This window comes from Salmo salar, chromosome ssa14 (assembly GCF_905237065.1).
Source record: "Salmo salar chromosome ssa14, Ssal_v3.1, whole genome shotgun sequence".
Classification (NCBI taxonomy): Eukaryota; Metazoa; Chordata; class Actinopteri; order Salmoniformes; family Salmonidae; genus Salmo; species Salmo salar.
Window position 1 is genome coordinate 25697270 of NC_059455.1, and position 16668 is coordinate 25713937.

The 16668-nt window shown below is 42.1% G+C and overlaps 1 protein-coding gene across 4 annotated transcripts in view; it reads left to right on the forward strand.

Moving 5' to 3' along the window:
* Positions 1–13829, forward strand: part of LOC106569219 (contactin-associated protein-like 2) — an 85149-nt gene extending 71320 nt beyond the window's left edge. For 3 of the 4 annotated variants that reach the window (XM_014140360.2, XM_014140361.2, XM_045694130.1), the window contains 11 exons: positions 608–764; positions 969–1096; positions 1232–1402; positions 3645–3863; positions 4215–4451; positions 4646–4876; positions 5283–5416; positions 6161–6254; positions 8450–8680; positions 11812–11886; positions 11978–13828. In XM_014140360.2, the coding sequence (XP_013995835.1) occupies positions 608–764; positions 969–1096; positions 1232–1402; positions 3645–3863; positions 4215–4451; positions 4646–4876; positions 5283–5416; positions 6161–6254; positions 8450–8680; positions 11812–11886; positions 11978–12177 (1877 nt within the window). In that variant the 3' untranslated portion in view covers positions 12178–13828. Of the gene's footprint in view, positions 1–607; positions 765–968; positions 1097–1231; positions 1403–3644; positions 3864–4214; positions 4452–4645; positions 4877–5282; positions 5417–6160; positions 6255–8449; positions 8681–11811; positions 11887–11977 lie in introns of all 4 variants that reach the window. The other variant, XM_014140362.2, reaches the window with a different exon arrangement.
* Positions 13830–16668: the final 2839 nt, after the last annotated feature.

Consider the following 16668-nt stretch of genomic DNA (forward strand, 5'->3'; position numbering starts at 1 on the left):
AACAAGAACAAATGCCCTGGGGAGTGTTTGTCTTGATAAATGATCTTGTTTGTCCATCTATACAAACAGACATTTCCACTTGATGTGATTCCTCACACCAGTTATTTTCCTGTTCCTTAGAGCAAGTCATTTTTGATTACCTGGAGTGCTGAATAACACTATCGGTCTGTGCTGCTGTTGGTGTGGGGGTGGAACAGGATGAATAGCTGATTAATAGACCACATAGCTTGTCTCAATCAATACAAAAGTAAAGTGTCAAATAGAGTGAAGGGAAATGGATCAGCTGGTTACACTCGTTTAAGGATCTTAACGTAGGACTGCACATAACATAAGCAGTATATGACCTCTGACGTATTCATCAATATGCATCAATAGACTCTTCATCTCCGTTTCAAGGCTATTTGCCATGCGAGTTTGGCATCAACAAAGGTAGCATGTTATTGTCTGTGTACCAGTAGAGCAGAGTACATAAAAAAAACTGCTTAGACTATCTATGGTCATTTGTTTACTGTAGATATACACAAATATTGTAGCATCATGCTTATGTATTGAGTATGTTGTTGTTTTGGTATGTTCTGTGCTGATTCATGTTGTTGTTATTTTGCAGAGGGATCTCCATTTACATGGTGGGTTGGCAGGGCCAATGAGAAGCATTTTTACTGGGGTGGTTCAGGCCCAGGGATCCAGAAGTGTGCCTGTGGAATCGAGAGGAACTGCACCGACCCCAAGTACTACTGCAACTGTGACGCTGACCAAACGCGGTGGTGAGTGACTGAACAAGACCATAGATTCGATGTTACAGTATTAAAACGTAGTTTTATAATCTAGTTATCCTGAAATGTCATCCATGAAGTTAATCAAGATGTAATACATTGTAGCACAAAGAAAATGTTACAATCTTACTGTTGTGCCTTTTGTAGTGAAAATATTCCTCTGTATCTCACATATTTGATTTATTTTTAATATAGGAGAGAGGACGCTGGTCTCCTGGTGTATAAAGACCATCTGCCTGTGAGTCAGGTGGTGGTTGGTGACACTAATCGTGCTGGCTCTGAGGCTAAATTGACTGTGGGTCCACTGCGTTGTCAAGGAGATGGTGAGTTTGTTATAATTTCCACACCTATGGTAGTATTTTGGGCCATCATTCTCTGCTTTGTATGACAAGAATGCACAATCAGTGATGTGGATAGGCAACACGCTGAGTGATTCATGTTTCCTGTCTGTTTCCCAGGTAACTACTGGAACGCAGCATCCTTCAACACGCCTGCATCCTACCTGCACTTCCCTACCTTCCAAGGAGAGACCAGTGCTGACATATCTTTCTATTTCAAGACTTCCTCCTCTTATGGCGTCTTTCTGGAGAACCTTGGCAACGCTGACTTCATCCGCCTGGAACTAAAAGGTGAGTATACCACTACTCAGTAACAGGTCGATGTACACTATCTGTAGACTTATATTATGGAGGTGTGTCTGTGCAGTTCAGTATCAAAGCTCTGGGTCCACATCTGCAAAAAATGATCCCATTACAATATATAATGTATAGATGCAGTATAAATTCAGTGGTTTTGGACAGTGTTGGTAAGGCTTATTCACAGTAGATATCGACTTTGACTTTCCACAATGACTTTCCACTATATAAAAAGGATCTTGTCTGTCTTGTGGCCACAAAACAAGAATCTCGTGTTCCTACTAAAAACAAACCACCAGCCACTAAGCAATTGTCACCTGCCATGTTCCCTGAGAGCTACCATTCAGTTCTTAGTACAGCTCCTCAGTCAACTCTTGAGGACTGTAACAAGATGGTAGATTGAATTTTGGGGGACAAGTGTGCGAGTACTGTAGAGTCTCAGTCTAAGAACATTGTGAAGGTGAAACCTCCCAAGGTAGCTCTAGGGCTCTCCATAAAGGCTGCCATCCATCTCATCGATCGCAGTCCATTCTTCTCTCAGCTTATATTCAACTTCAGTGCTTTGGAAATCTCCACTTAGAAATGGCTGGAAGTCAGTATTAACTTAAAGTTCACCAGCACAGTGGGAACCCTGTTTGGAAATGGTATTGTTAGATGAAATTGGTTTCCAGTGACATTTAAGCATGATTTGTGAGCTGGTGGGAGAGCAGTTTCCTTCCGCTGGGAAAGATCAATGGTCAGAAATATCTTTGAGCTGCTTCCGTCGCCTCAGAACCCATTGTTATTGTTTCTGACCCTTTTTCTCTGGCAGGTTTGAAGCTTTACTGACGCCATCTTTTGGTGCAATGCGTTGACAGTATTTGAGCAGTATTATTAGTGATTCAGTTGCTCTGAAGAAACACGGTCTCTTCTTTGGAGACAGAGACCGACAATTTTCTGTAAAAAAGACATTTCATATTTAATATTTTCCCCCCATTTTAATATTCACAAAGTATAGTATTAGTCTGCCAAGGGAAATAGATTTACTAAGCCTCTGGTGAGCTTTTGTATTTTAAACAGTTTTAAACACTCTTGAGTACTGGTACACATTAGAATTTCTCTTTAGAGCTTGGCACTGGCAGTTGTTTTAATGAGACTTGGCTCCACTTCAAAATTCCGCTCTGAGCTTCAGAATGTTCTCTGCCAGTCCTGCAGGCCAAGCATCTGCTCTGAACAGGTGGATCTATGATTGACAAGGCTCCCCCATGTCATCTCCACAGCTTCAGTACATGCTCTGAATGGAGAACAAATGCAGTCAGACAGCTCCTTTTAATATAGATCTATTGAGTCGGTTGGGAAATAAAATCAAATAATGATTCTCCCAATGTGGTCCAGGGTGAGACCCCTGGTAAGTGGAAAAGAGCTCAATCACAATCGCTGTGAAATCTCATTACTCGATGGCAGCCTGGAGTCTGTGATTTATGTGGATTAAGCAATCGGACAGGGTGTTGGGTGATTAGACAAGTTGTCAGTATGTAACGTACGTCTGTAGAATTGGACCCAACAAGGGGGTATGATGATACCTGTCAACAGGGTTTCAATAAAGTAAATGATGATAGAGGCGGAAATGAGAGAACTGTGTCGTTGTGAAAGGGAGAGCAATCTCACTGCTCCATGAACTATTTGTCTGCGTTAGACATTTATAAGTGTTAGTTGATAGGTACTTGTCAAATACACATCTAGAAAGTGATCAGTTTTTCAGAGCTGTGAATTATACATACTGTCATTCATTTTTATTTTGAAGTCATCATGATTTCAACATGAATATTTCAAATCATCATGATTTCAACAAGGATATTTCAAATCATCATGATTTCAACAGCAACGGAAATTATATAACAGTTTCCTTCGCATTCATGGGAAAAGTCAACACTTTATGTAAGCAGACTTTCCATTTCGGTAAAAAATGCTTGTTAGCTTTTCAACCACTCCGAAACAGACCAAGGTCTTTCAAATCTTCTGTATAGCCCAAGCCTAATCCTTGTTTCAAAAACGACCTCGCTGACACACATTTCCACCTCTTAATTCAGTTGATTCGCACCGAAAATTACTGACTTACACTCTTACTTACTTATCCTCTTTGTGCCCACCTGCTCATAAGAGACAAGACCTCTCCACTTCTGACGATCCAAAGCCTGTTTGGCAGCACCCAAAACCTTGTTATCTAACTCCTTGCCCTTTCTCCCCTCCTGCCCAGCTGCCACGGTGGTGTCCTTCTCCTTTGATGTGGGCAACGGTCTGGTGGAGCTGAGTGTGATGTCGTCCACTCCTCTTAATGATGACCAGTGGCACAGGGTGGTGGCTGAGCGCAATGTGAAGGAAGCTGTGCTGCAGCTGGATGGGCACTACAAGGAGGTTCGCCCTGCACCCACACAGGGTCACACCCGCCTGGAGCTATACAGCCAGCTCTACGTGGGTAAGATATCCTGCCTACCTGCCTCCCACCACATAGCTTAATGATGATCCAGTTTATATGTCTATGTGGGTTAGACTACTGCTGCTCAGCTCATGGTGTTTTGACCCGACTTATACAGGCTGCACTGTTGGATACAGGCCCACACAGTTTTCACATTGCACACAACAACAATGTCAAAAGGTATAAGGATGTCAATTCAACAACTTCAACAACAAAAAAACTTGCATTTAGGATGAGTTTAACTGTTTGTTTTTTTTTTGTTTTTTTTTTACCAGAAGTGTACTTTGTAACATACGTTGTTGTAAACCAAAATACCTAATACAACTTCTTGTCATAAACGTTATCATTCAGGTGCATCTGGTGGCCAGAGGGGGTTCCTAGGATGTATCCGTGCCCTGAAGATGAACGGTGTGACACTTGACCTGGAAGAGAGGGCGAAGGTCACCCCAGGGGTTAAGCCTGGCTGCTCTGGCCACTGCACCAGCTATGGGCAGCACTGCAGAAACGGTGGCAAGTGCATGGAGAAATACAACGGTTACTCATGCGACTGCACCTTGACTGCCTATGATGGGCCCTTCTGCACTGAAGGTAAAATACAGTCACAGTCATGTGAGAGAATAGTAACTCTGAATATGTCCGGGTATTCTTTTCTCAACTTTACACTGTGGTTCAACTATAACTTTACACGGTGCTTTAGGGAGGCTAATATCGATTCGCTTGTCAATCTCTCAAACTTATGCTGATGTTTTGTATTGCTGCCAAATGTCTCCTGTGTGTATCAGATGTGGGCGGCTACTTCGAGAGTGGAACACTCGTTCGTTACGACTTCCTTCCCGAGAGGGGCCTTCCAGCCATCAGGGATGTGAAGAGCCTGTCTCCCTTGCTGCCCACGGAGGGCAACCTGACCCAGGAGGAGCTGGTGTTCAGCTTCAGCACCTCCAACGCCCCGAGCATCCTGGTCTACATCAGCTCTAGGACCCAGGACTACCTGGCTGTGGTGCTCAGACACAATGGTGAGAGAGAAACTGCTCAAAGGGTTTGAAATGCTTGAAAGAACAAGAGAGCAACCCTGGCCGTCCGTTTATAGGGTTTGAAACGCTTGGAGGGTGAAGTTAATGGCTCGGTCAGCAAAGAACCACAGAATGTACTGTAAATTAGCTCAATAGCTAATTATATAGTGCAACACACAGGTTGGGCATGGTCCCAGGCACATACATATTTCACTGAAAAAGCAGAAAGAGAGAGTGATAGTCAATTTAGTATTTGGCAATGTAAAACGTCATTTAAAATACAATTTCCACTTGAGTTTGATACTCTTACCATGTTACTAAGCCAAACAGAATATGGACTGACAACCATATGAATTACGATGGTGATGGAACATTAGGACTGACTGTCCATTCCATCTCCCTCTGTCAGGAACACTTCAGATCCGCTACAGCCTGGGAGGCCTGAGGGAGCCGTTCACCATCGACCTGGACCAGCGCAACATGGCCAACGGGCAGCCCCACCACATCAACATCTCCAGGCAGGAGAGGAACATACGGCTCCAGGTAATAATAATGAGAACAGTAATGTGGTTTTATATCTCTATATAGCACTTTTCAGCTGCAGGTCCAGTATGACCCTAGTGTTCCCATGTCACAAAGGGGGATCTGACACACAGTGGGATTTGCTGAAGTCATGAAATTCAAAACGATATGTTTTATTTCCTCTCAGACTACGTTAGGCCGCAGGTAAAAATCATACCAATGATGTAGCTTTATTTAAAGAACTATTTTCATCAAGCAGTTGAAAGGTTGGACTTTAATGTTCTACTTGTCCCAGGGAGGGCACTGCTCTCAGTGGGAGATTTGCTGACGTCATGAAATCCAACAAAATCCAACCTTTCCCTGTACTCTGACTACATTAGGCTGATTGATAGCTACGTAGACAATAGATGAAGCACTTCATTAAGGAGTTGAAAGGTAGGACTCTAGTGCTCTCAGGAGGGGAGGACACCACTCTCAGTGAGAGTGTGCTGTCCTCTCAGACTGCGTTAGGCTGTTGACACACCTGACCCACCTTGTCTGTGGAGATGGTTTTTAGTGCAATGTGCTATTAGCACAGTTTCTTTCTCTGTGTATCTTATTTGGCCAATGAATGATACTGTGCACTGGCATCAGCTCGGATTTTCAGAAAGAGACTCTCTAAAGTCGACCACTAGGGGGCAGTAATAACAATACAGTACAGCTGAACTGGGTTTATAACTGACTGGAATACATCATGATTCATGACCATATGGTATTATTTTCCAGTTGGATCATTACCCCCCAGTCAGCTACACTCTGCCTGATGACTCTGACACCCAGTTCAACCTGGTCAAGACCATATTCCTGGGGAAAGTCTTTGGTAAGTGCAGATATAATCCATGTATTACTGGAGTGCAAATATAAGAAATGCCATCAGAGGTATGTGTACAGATCTCTTAGAATTCGCCCCTAAGTAATTTTAGGACTTTGCTTCTGTGTGTTCTGATAAAAATCAGAACCATAATTTGTGTTGCCCATCCGTGGCTAAAAAGTGATGAGTCCTGGTTTAGTCCAGGTGTATTAATATATGTAATGAGGGTATCAGTATAGATGGTAAAGGTGATGTTGCCTTGACAGAAAATCATGTGTTGATACAAAGACATGTACATGTATTTTAGTGGCCATATTGTCTAGGTCTTAATCTGACTGATGTAGTACACCTCCCCACACCACTCAGAAAAGCGCAGGACAAAACGCCTGTATCATAGGACCATCAGGAACCACAACACAACAGTATTCTGTAACCAGACGAGGGATGGAATAGGAACTGGAATAATGTGATGTGGCGTGGTGGGAGGGAGCAGTACTGTGTCTGCAGGAGTCAGACACCAGTACACTTGTACTGTTCTGAGAACAGTAGAATGCCACATTCCGCCTGGCTGGTAAAGCCTTACGACTCCCCAGAGTGCTTTGCTGCTGCACTCTGTGAATAAATTAACAACAGACCCACCGATCTCTGACATCATCCTCAGGGAGGGAGGGAGCACAGAGGCCCGATCCTGATCCCCCATCTTGCACTCCTGTACGCACATCCAGGTTTTCTCTGAGCCGCGCTGTGAATGTATTAGCTCACTGATCCATGACATCATATTTTCTCCATGTCTTCTCTGGTCTGGCTGTGGGGAAGGTAGGGAAAGGAGGTGGACTGAATCACTCGGGGTGCATTCATATTCAGAGCTCGCTGGCTAACCAAGGCTGCAGGCACGTAGACACCCTGGCAGGTACATAGACAGGCTGACAGACAGGTATACACACAGGAAAACAGACAGAGAGATTGATAGATGTATTGGCAGGAAGCCAAATAGACTACTAGCTGGCAGGAAGGCAGCGAGGCAGATACAGAGGTAAATGGACCTGGTGACAGACAGACACGGACAGACAGACACGGACGGACAGACAGACAGACAGACAGACAGACAGACAGACAGACAGACAGACAGACAGACAGACAGACAGACAGACAGACAGACAGACAGACAGACAGACAGACAGACAGACAGACAGACAGACAGACAGACAGACAGACAGACAGAGACAGACAAGATCATAGACAGGTGTACAGCGGCCAGTGGTAGCACTGTATAAGGCAAGGACTTGTGCTCTGGATAGAGGGTCTGCAAGGTGGAGGCAGAGCAAGCATCACTACATTCAGGGAGGACAACAGGGCAAACAGGTACCACTCTTCTGTATTTGACTAACTTGAGGTGGCATAGTGTTTTGGATAACAACATAACTGTAACTACACTAAATACATAGGTATTGGGGAGACTTATTGTAAACCTTGACCTTGTGATTTGTGGCTGCAAGATTTGTTTTAGATTGGCATTTCCTATACAGGATATACTGTAGGGTAGGTCTATGTTGCTTTTAACAAACCTTGCCACTGTAGTTTTATCATTGGTTTAAGATGGTGAATTTTCTTCTTGTAGATATTGGGATGTGTTCTCAAAAGTAAAGATCATGAATGGCACAATGCATGGCTAATGTTCCAAACTGGGTGTGTTTTGTATTTTTTTTAACCCGGGGGCATATGAAACATCCTTCTTACAAGTAACCTTAAAATTGTGAAATTACTCTTCTTTAGCCGCCTTTGGAGAATACGGTATTGCAGTAGAATTGGATACTTTGTTTTCCCTGGTCTATTGGGAGTATATATCTGCGGTAGGACCTTGTACAGTAGCTGCCTGTCTGTAATGTAGGGGGAGACTAGGGATTGGGAATACAGGATCACCAACCAGAGGCTAGATTCCAGTGAACATAAATCAAACTGGAGAGGCTTACAGTATTGCAGTGTGCTGAGTAGTAGTGCATCATGGTGGTAGAACAGTATTAAGTGGTCAGATAGCATCAGTCAGCAGCTCCACACAAGCAGAAGATGATAAAGCTCTACTGTGCACTGATACACTCAAGGTCTATACATTTCACATAGGTTGACAGGGATACCATAAGGAAGAACTCCTATCTAATCCAGAACTGCTGTTATGTTTTAAATGAATTTGTCTTGGTTTTGATCAGAAACTGGCCAGATTGATCCAGTCCTCATAGAGAAGTACAACACTCCAGGGTTTGTGGGCTGTCTGTCCAGAGTTCATTTCAACAACATCGCCCCTCTGAAGGCAGCACTGAGGTCTGGCATCGTTGCCCCGGTGACCACCCAGGGCATTCTAGTGGAGTCAAACTGTGGGGCGTCTCCTTTCACGATCTCACCAATGGCTGCTGCCAACGACCCCTGGCACATGGACTCAGGTACAGTAAATCATTGTGTATCTATCTATCTATCTATCTATCTATCTGTCTATCTCCTTTGATTGTCCGACCAATGGAACCATTTATTCATAGTGTCATGGGATTTGATTCTATTCTTGTGGTTTTACGTCTTGTTCCATCATCTTGAATACTGCGTTTTTACGGTAAGCACTGTAAGGCCTTTACAGTATGTATAGTAGATGAATTGTCAGTGGTCAACTGGCAGCACCAGCGGTCCACTCAGTTCTCCAAAGAGATCTGATATTTCATAATAACTTCAAGCCGTTATATTTAATGGTGGTATTTTTCTTCTTCTCCAGCTATTGTACCATTTAAACCCATGTGCTGTGCTGTTTAGCTCCTGTGGATAGCTCTTCAGGGTGGTTATTACTGGGTCAGTGTATTGATCCTGGGTGAGCTTTTCCAGATACATGAGATATATTGCTGGGAAACACAAGATCTATCTCCTGCCTGCTCTGAGAATGGTCTGCTCTGTACTAGGGTATGAAACTCCATCTCTCAGGGACTCTGTGACTATGCTGTATGTCTAACCTATGGAGGCATATGTGAGGTTTCAATAGGTCAGATAAATCATTTTAGTGATACTGCTTTGGTAAGGATTAATATTAACAAGTTCAGTTGTCCTACAGCTAGGCCTAATGGAAGTAGTGGGTTGATCTTTTCAGTTATTGATTTTTACACCACAGTTAGTAAAAGACTAATAGAATTTTAGATAAAATATGAGAATAAGATCATTTGATCTTAGCCTTGCATAGTGCTCCAAAGGCGACAAATCAGCCTTTGTAAGCTCCCTGTGAGAGGCATCTGTGATCCCTGCCCCACTGTGTGTGTGTGTGTGTGTGTGTGTGTGTGTGTGTGTGTGTGTGTGTGTGTGTGTGTGTGTGTGTGTGAGAAAAAAAACAGTCTTTCATGAACTAATTCTTGCGCTTGATTTTTCCCCTACTAGCTCTGATTTTGCTGATAGCTACTTTATTGAAGAACAATGTACTTACTATGACAGATATGTGGTTGTCCCACCTAGCTATCTTAAGATGAATGCACTAATTATCTTAAGATGAATGCACTAATTGTAAATCGCTGGGAAGATATTTTTGATGTACCGATTCCATGGACAAGGTGTATGAGTTGATATATAAAACAACGCAAGATTCAAGACTTCATGCTTTTCAGCTAAAATAATTGCACAGAATTCTTGCCACCAACAAAATGTAGAATATTTGGGGCATACAATCATCGCAGCCCTCCAGATTTTGTTGTGAGGATACAGAATCAATAGACAATTTGTTTTGGTATTGCACTTCAGTAGCCTGTTTCTGGTCTCAGGTTCGGGAATGGCTGAAAATGCATAACATTTATCAAAAATGTACCTTAGAAATAGCATTGTTGAGAGATCTGGAGAGACCTGGTCAGTCAATTACTAATGTACTAATACTCTTAGTAAAAGTATTTATCTTCAACTCGCACTCTGTGGATTCTATTCGATAGATTCAAATTGTATGTTAAACATCACAGCATAGTTGAAAGATATATGGTGCGTAGAAATCTGAAGAGGGTGGCCAGCAGAGATGGGTGGGATGAGCTGAGGGAAGCTGAGGGTTGGGATGTGGAACTGGAGACAAGTGGAAGTGGAGTCGCTGGGTGGGGGATAGAATGATGGTCAAGGATAAAAGTTTTTTAAAAATAGTCAAAATAAAACAAAACAAGTTTGAATGACACTGACAGGCAGTGTTGTTACAGCTAATACCTGTTTGCCTGAGGCTGATAGCACACAGGTGTTTGTACACATGCATATACACACATACCGTCACTCAAACGCACACACACACTTGTAAATAGTGCCATACATATTCAGTTGGCCTTGCTGTTATGATTTTTGTTGTCCTTGATGTCTTGTTTTTTGCATAGAAGTTTTCTGTTTTTCTTTGTCTTTCTCTTCGCTTTTGTTCATTTTGTTGGTTGTTGAGGGGCTGGTGTCTTGGGGGAAAGGAATTATTTTATTTTATGATTTGTTTTCTCCAGGGGGGCACAACTATGGCGGGGTGGGGGTTTCTCAGGGAACTCTGTGTGTGTGGGGGGGTCTTGCAGGGGTGGTGGCCTGGGGTTGGGAGCTCAGTCCGGGGGCTGGTAATTCTCTGGTTCAGGTCCCCGTTTTTGACCTTGTGGGAGGTCTGTCGACGTGCCCTTGAGCAGGGCGTTGACCCTGGTTGCTTCTGTGGGTCTCTGGATGGGAGTCTGTTAGATGACTAATGTGATGTAAATGTTGAGCAGCTTCACTGCAAGTAGATTGTATGTTTTAATATTTAATAAGAAGAAGAAATACAATTTTTAAACTAAGTCGCTCTGGATAAGAGCGTCTGCTAAATGACTAAAGTGTGTGTGTGATGAGGGATTTTCACGGATTCTGCAGGATCCACTCAAATGGACTAGTGCTCACAGAGATGTCAGCTGAAAAGATTAGACTGCCCCTTTTGACTCTCAGCCCAAACCTACTTCCCCCATAGACTCACATACTGTGCATATACTGCATGCTATACACACAGTGTATACCAAACATTAGGAACACCTTCCTAATATTGCATTGCGCACCCCCCCTCCCCTTTTGCCCTCAGAACAGCCTCAACTTTTCGTGGCATGGACTCTACAAGGTGTTGAAAGCGTTCCACAGGGATGCTTCCCACAGTTGTGTCAAGTTGGCTGGATGTCCTTTGAGTGGTGGACCATTCTTGATACACACGGGAAACTATTGAGGGTGATAAACCCAGCAGCGTTGCAGTTCTTGACACAACCTACCATACTCCGTTCAAAGGCACTTATGTTTTTTGTCTTGCTCATTCACCTTCTGAATGGCACACAATCCATGTCTCAATTCTTTCAAGGCTTAAAAATCCTTCTTTAACCTGTCTCCTCCCCTTCATCTACACTGATTGAAGTGGATTTAACAAGTGACATCAATAAGGGATTTCATCTGGATTCACCTGGTCAGTCTGTCATGGAAATGTTTTGTATACTCAGTGTACATCTCCTGTCCTTTACATTTTTTTTAGCATTGTTGGATTATTTTGGGGTGGAGATATTTTGTAGCTGAGATTTGTTTTTGTTTACTTTTTCAGCTGGTGCTGTATTCCCATTCAATGAGGAAAGAGTTAGCCGGGATGGAGTTGATCAGAACTCTGCAGTTATCGGAGGTGAGTAGGAGCAGTAACCAACTCGCCTACTATACAGGGTTGTTGATGTTTTTAAAGGTCAAGTTGCTGATAATGGCCGTTGTACTTGCAGGTATCATTGCTGTGGTCATCTTCACCATCCTCTGCACCCTGGTGTTCCTGATTCGCCATATGTTCCGTCACAAGGGCTCCTACCACACCAACGAGGCCAAAGGGGCGGAGTCTGCGGACTGTGCCGATGCAGCCATCATTGTCAATGACCCCGCCTTCACAGAAACCATCGATGAGAGCAAGAAGGAGTGGTTCATCTAATCGGACATTCACATTTTGGTACTGGGCAGAGGTGTGCCCATTGCTCTTCGCTGTATGAAGGCAAGGCTTTCTTTGATGAGGGATGAATGATGTGTCATTGTGGACTAGGGAGATGTTCCCATGGACTAGATGTGTGCTTTGGCTGGCTTGTCTATAATGTATTTACATTGAGTGAGGAGTTTTGTCAACATGATATCAGTCATTCACATGGAGCCATTATTTCAATTACTGCATCCACTGAACTGAGAATGAGGGGAGATAAAGTTATTACTTTATTGCTTTTTGCATTACAGTTGATATGTCTTAATGATTTCAGCTTTGATTGTAGAGATGTTTATGCCTGCATTTAGTGGGTCAAGCACAAACTGTATACTTATATTTCCTTTGCTGCCAAAATGAGACCAAATGAGTTGCTTAGAGACAAGAATATCCCTACACAGTTTAAAAAACACAAAACGAAGGTTTATGTCATAGACATTGACATTTGATTGTATTGTAATGTGTTAATTTGATTGCACTGCAGTCCTTTTTTGTGTGTATAATACAATGGCATGCTTCAAGATAATGGCATCCCTTCATTGCACCATTCTACACAGTAGCACTTGTATTTCCTCACAAATGTGTCTTTTATCTTGCAAATGTTTTTTTTTTTGTACCAAATTATTCAGCGTGCTTTATCTGTTTTGCCCAGTCTTGCTACATGATGGTTCTTCCTGGAAAGATTGTAATCTGGTATGAGATGACAGGTTCACATTTGGGGACATTGTGACTTTTGAAAGGGAATCGCTGTAATATTGTTGTGAAAAGGTTTATAGCACAAACAAGCATATCAGTTATAGAAATGACAATATCTGGCTTAACCCAACGTGCCTTCAGGGTTCAGCCACTTAGCCTTCTGTTTTGGACTATTTCATTATGGGCCCAATATCTAACAATAGAAATACTAAGGCCAATAGGGACGTATTTATGATGGTTGCTATTTGCTAAAAGGAAAATTAAAGTACATGGCTTAAGTTCAGCTGTCTCCATGGACAGTGATACACTGCAGTCGTGGCCAAAAGTTGAAAATGACACAAATATTAATTTTCAAAGTTTGCCGCCTCAGTGTCTTTAGATATTTTTGTCAGATGGAATACTGAAGTATAATTACAAGCATTTCATAAGTGTCAAAGGCTTTTATTGACAATTACATGAAGTTGATGCAGAGTCAATATTTGCAGTGTTGACCCTTCTTTTTCAAGACTTCTGCAATCCGCCCTGGCATGCTGTCAATTAACTTCTGGGCCACATCCTGACTGATGGCAGCCCATTCTCGCATAATCAATGCTTGGAGTTTGACAGAATTTGTGGGTTTTTGTTTGTCTACCCGCTTCTTGAGGATTGACCACAAGTTCTCAATGGGATTAAGGTCTGGGGAGTTTCTTGGCCATGGACCAAAATACCGATGTTTTGTTCCCCGAGCCACTTAGTTATCACCTTTGCCTTATGGCAAGGTGCTCGATCATGCTGGAAAAGGCATTGTTCGTCACCAAACTGTTCCTGGATGGTTGGGAGAAGTTGCTCTCAGAGGATGTGTTGGTACCATTCTTTATTCATGGCTGTGTTCTTAGGCAAAATTGTGAGTGAGCCCACTCCCTTGGCTGAGAAGCAACCTCACACATGAATGATCTCAGGATGCTTTACTGTTGGCATGACACAGGACTGATGGTAGCGCTCACCTTGTCTTCTCCGGACAAGCTTTTTTCCGGGTGCCCCAAACAATCGGAAAGGGGATTCATCAGAGAAAATGACTTTACCCCAGTCCTCAGCAGTCCAAAATCCCTGTACCTTTTGCAGAATATCAGTCTGTCTATGATGTTTTTCCTGGAGAGAAGTGGCTTCTTTTCTGCCCTTCTTGATACCAGGCCATCCTCCAAAAGTCTTCTCACTGTGCGTGCAGATGCACTCACACCTGCCTGCTGCCATTCCTGAGCGAGCTCTGTACTGGTGGTGCCCCGATCCCGCAGCTGAATCAACTTCAGGAGACGGTCCTGGCGCTTGCTGGACTTTCTTGGGCGCCCTGAAGCCTTCTTGACAACAATTGAGCCGCTCTCCTTGAAGTTCTTGATGATCCGATAAATGGTTGATTTAGGTGCAATCTTACTGGCAGCAATATCCTTGCCTGTGAAGCCCTTTTTGTGCAAAGCAATGATGACGGCACGTGTTTCCTTGCAGGTAACCATGGTTGGCAGAGGAAGAACAATGATTCCAAGCACCAGTCTGTTATTTGAACTCAATCAGCATGACAGAGTGATCTCCAGCCTTGTCCTTGTCTACACTCACACCTGTGTTAACGAGAGAATCACTGACATGATGTCAGCTGGTTCTTTTGTGGCAGGGCTGAAATGCAGTGGAAATGTTTTTGGGGGATTCAGTTCATTTGCATGGCAAAGAGGGACTTTGCAATTCATCTGATCACTCTTCATAACATTCTGGAGTATATGCAAATTGCCATCATACAAACTGAGGCAGCAGACTTTGAAAATTAATATGTGTCATTCTCAACTTTTGGCCACGACTGTATACACACTCTTAATTAATGCCTGAACTTGTATGGCTTTGTTGGCATCATGTGGTACTATATGTAATATTTTACTGTATATGATAGAGTACAGTGACAAAATGTATGTTTAATGTCTAATTTGATTTCCTTATTTATTTGCTTATTTTCAGAATGCCCCACAATATTAAACGGTTCTCCCTTACAAGTGCCAACAAGACTCAAGTATGGTTTCTATGTCAGCCTTTCTCACGTTAAGATGCTCAAATTCACATCATGTGGGTTTGGTATTTATGTGATTAATTCAGAGGGGCATAACACAGACAACACAGTGTGTGCGGAAGACAAGAACTGGAGGATTAGAGAAGCTAAGGGGAATGTAGACAGCATGAGAGAGAGTAATGAAAACCTGTGCAATGAACATGAAATTATTAGCGGTTACTGCTGAAGGCTGTAACAGCATTCTGCAAACTGAAGGCATCCCTCCTTACATATAATGTCAGCGTTCCACATGCCCACAGCAATTTTGCACCACTTATTATTTGGTAATTGCTTCATTGTTTCTTTGTTGTTGATATTTTGTCATGTAGGCTATTATGAATCAACACAGAACCCTCTGCATCTCACAAGGGTACAGTTTGGTTTATTGTTGTAAAGGGGAGCAAAACTTTGATTGTGCTTCAGATAGTTTTGCTCATTTGAATTTGGGTATCACATACTTTATGTAGTAATAGTCAAGTTGCAACTGTATCACAATAAAACGTACTATTTTATAAGCTAAAATAGTCAGACATCATTTTACTGTAGAGCAACACTATGACAAAGCATGAGCTCACGCCAGACTATCTAACACTTCAATATTATAGCATACTGATATAGAGAATACACTTTTTATTTATGTTGCATTACCCATAGCATATGTGTTGCTGATAACCACTTTTGTCAAATGAAAGATTGGCATTGGATTTCAAATTTCATTGTTTGATTACAATTTTTTACTTTCATTTGCAGCATGATATGTAAACTAAAAACAGTACCACATTGCAGTACAATATATTTTACATTAAATATTTTGTATGTTTCTATCTGAGGGATGATGTGCAAAAGCCTTTTTATAATATATTTTAATTTATTTCATTATAATTAAATGGCAGTTTTCTTTTTATTACATTGTGTGAAAAACATAAATTGTAAAAAATTGTCTTTTACAGTGGCTTGAGATCAAGTCCCCCAAAATGCATTTAATTTATTGTTATTTATGTTCAGTATTGTATGTTAGGCCTGAGATTTCATACGTAATGTGATTTTGTCTTAATATAAATCATTAAACAAGCCTTGCCATACAAAGAGTGTGGTTGCTTTATCATCAGATGCCTCCCCATCAGAACCTTCCTCCCACTGACATTTATGGTAGACACTAGCCTGGTCCGTCAAACTATGCCGGACCTAGCCTTTTCTGCAATTCTATACATTTTGCCATGGGGCAATGATAAAATGTTGTAATTTTATAAAAATTCCTACAATTCTACCCATTTTACTATTGAGGGGATAATATATTTTTTTTCTTCAGTTTTAAGGCAAATTTCCTGCAATTCTACACAGTTTGCCATGACTTATACCATGTTAATATAATATGGAGTGAGAGTGACCAACGTGCCCGGTGGGTATTTGGCTATGATTACTATACATTTAGATAGCTGACTAGACTAATTTACCAATATAAACATAGTTAGCTGACATGGTTAATTGAGTGACTGACAAAGAAAAAATGCTGATACACAACCAAATGTCAGAATTGCACCTTGTGTATTATACTATTCTTACTCTCACTAGTAAGTTAAGACCGGACTGAATTCCTAAAATGAGGGGCCCTAATGTCACTTTGTGCTGGGGCCAGCCCTGCATAAAACCAATACTAATATCATTAATTGTAGGATGTTTCAGAATATAAG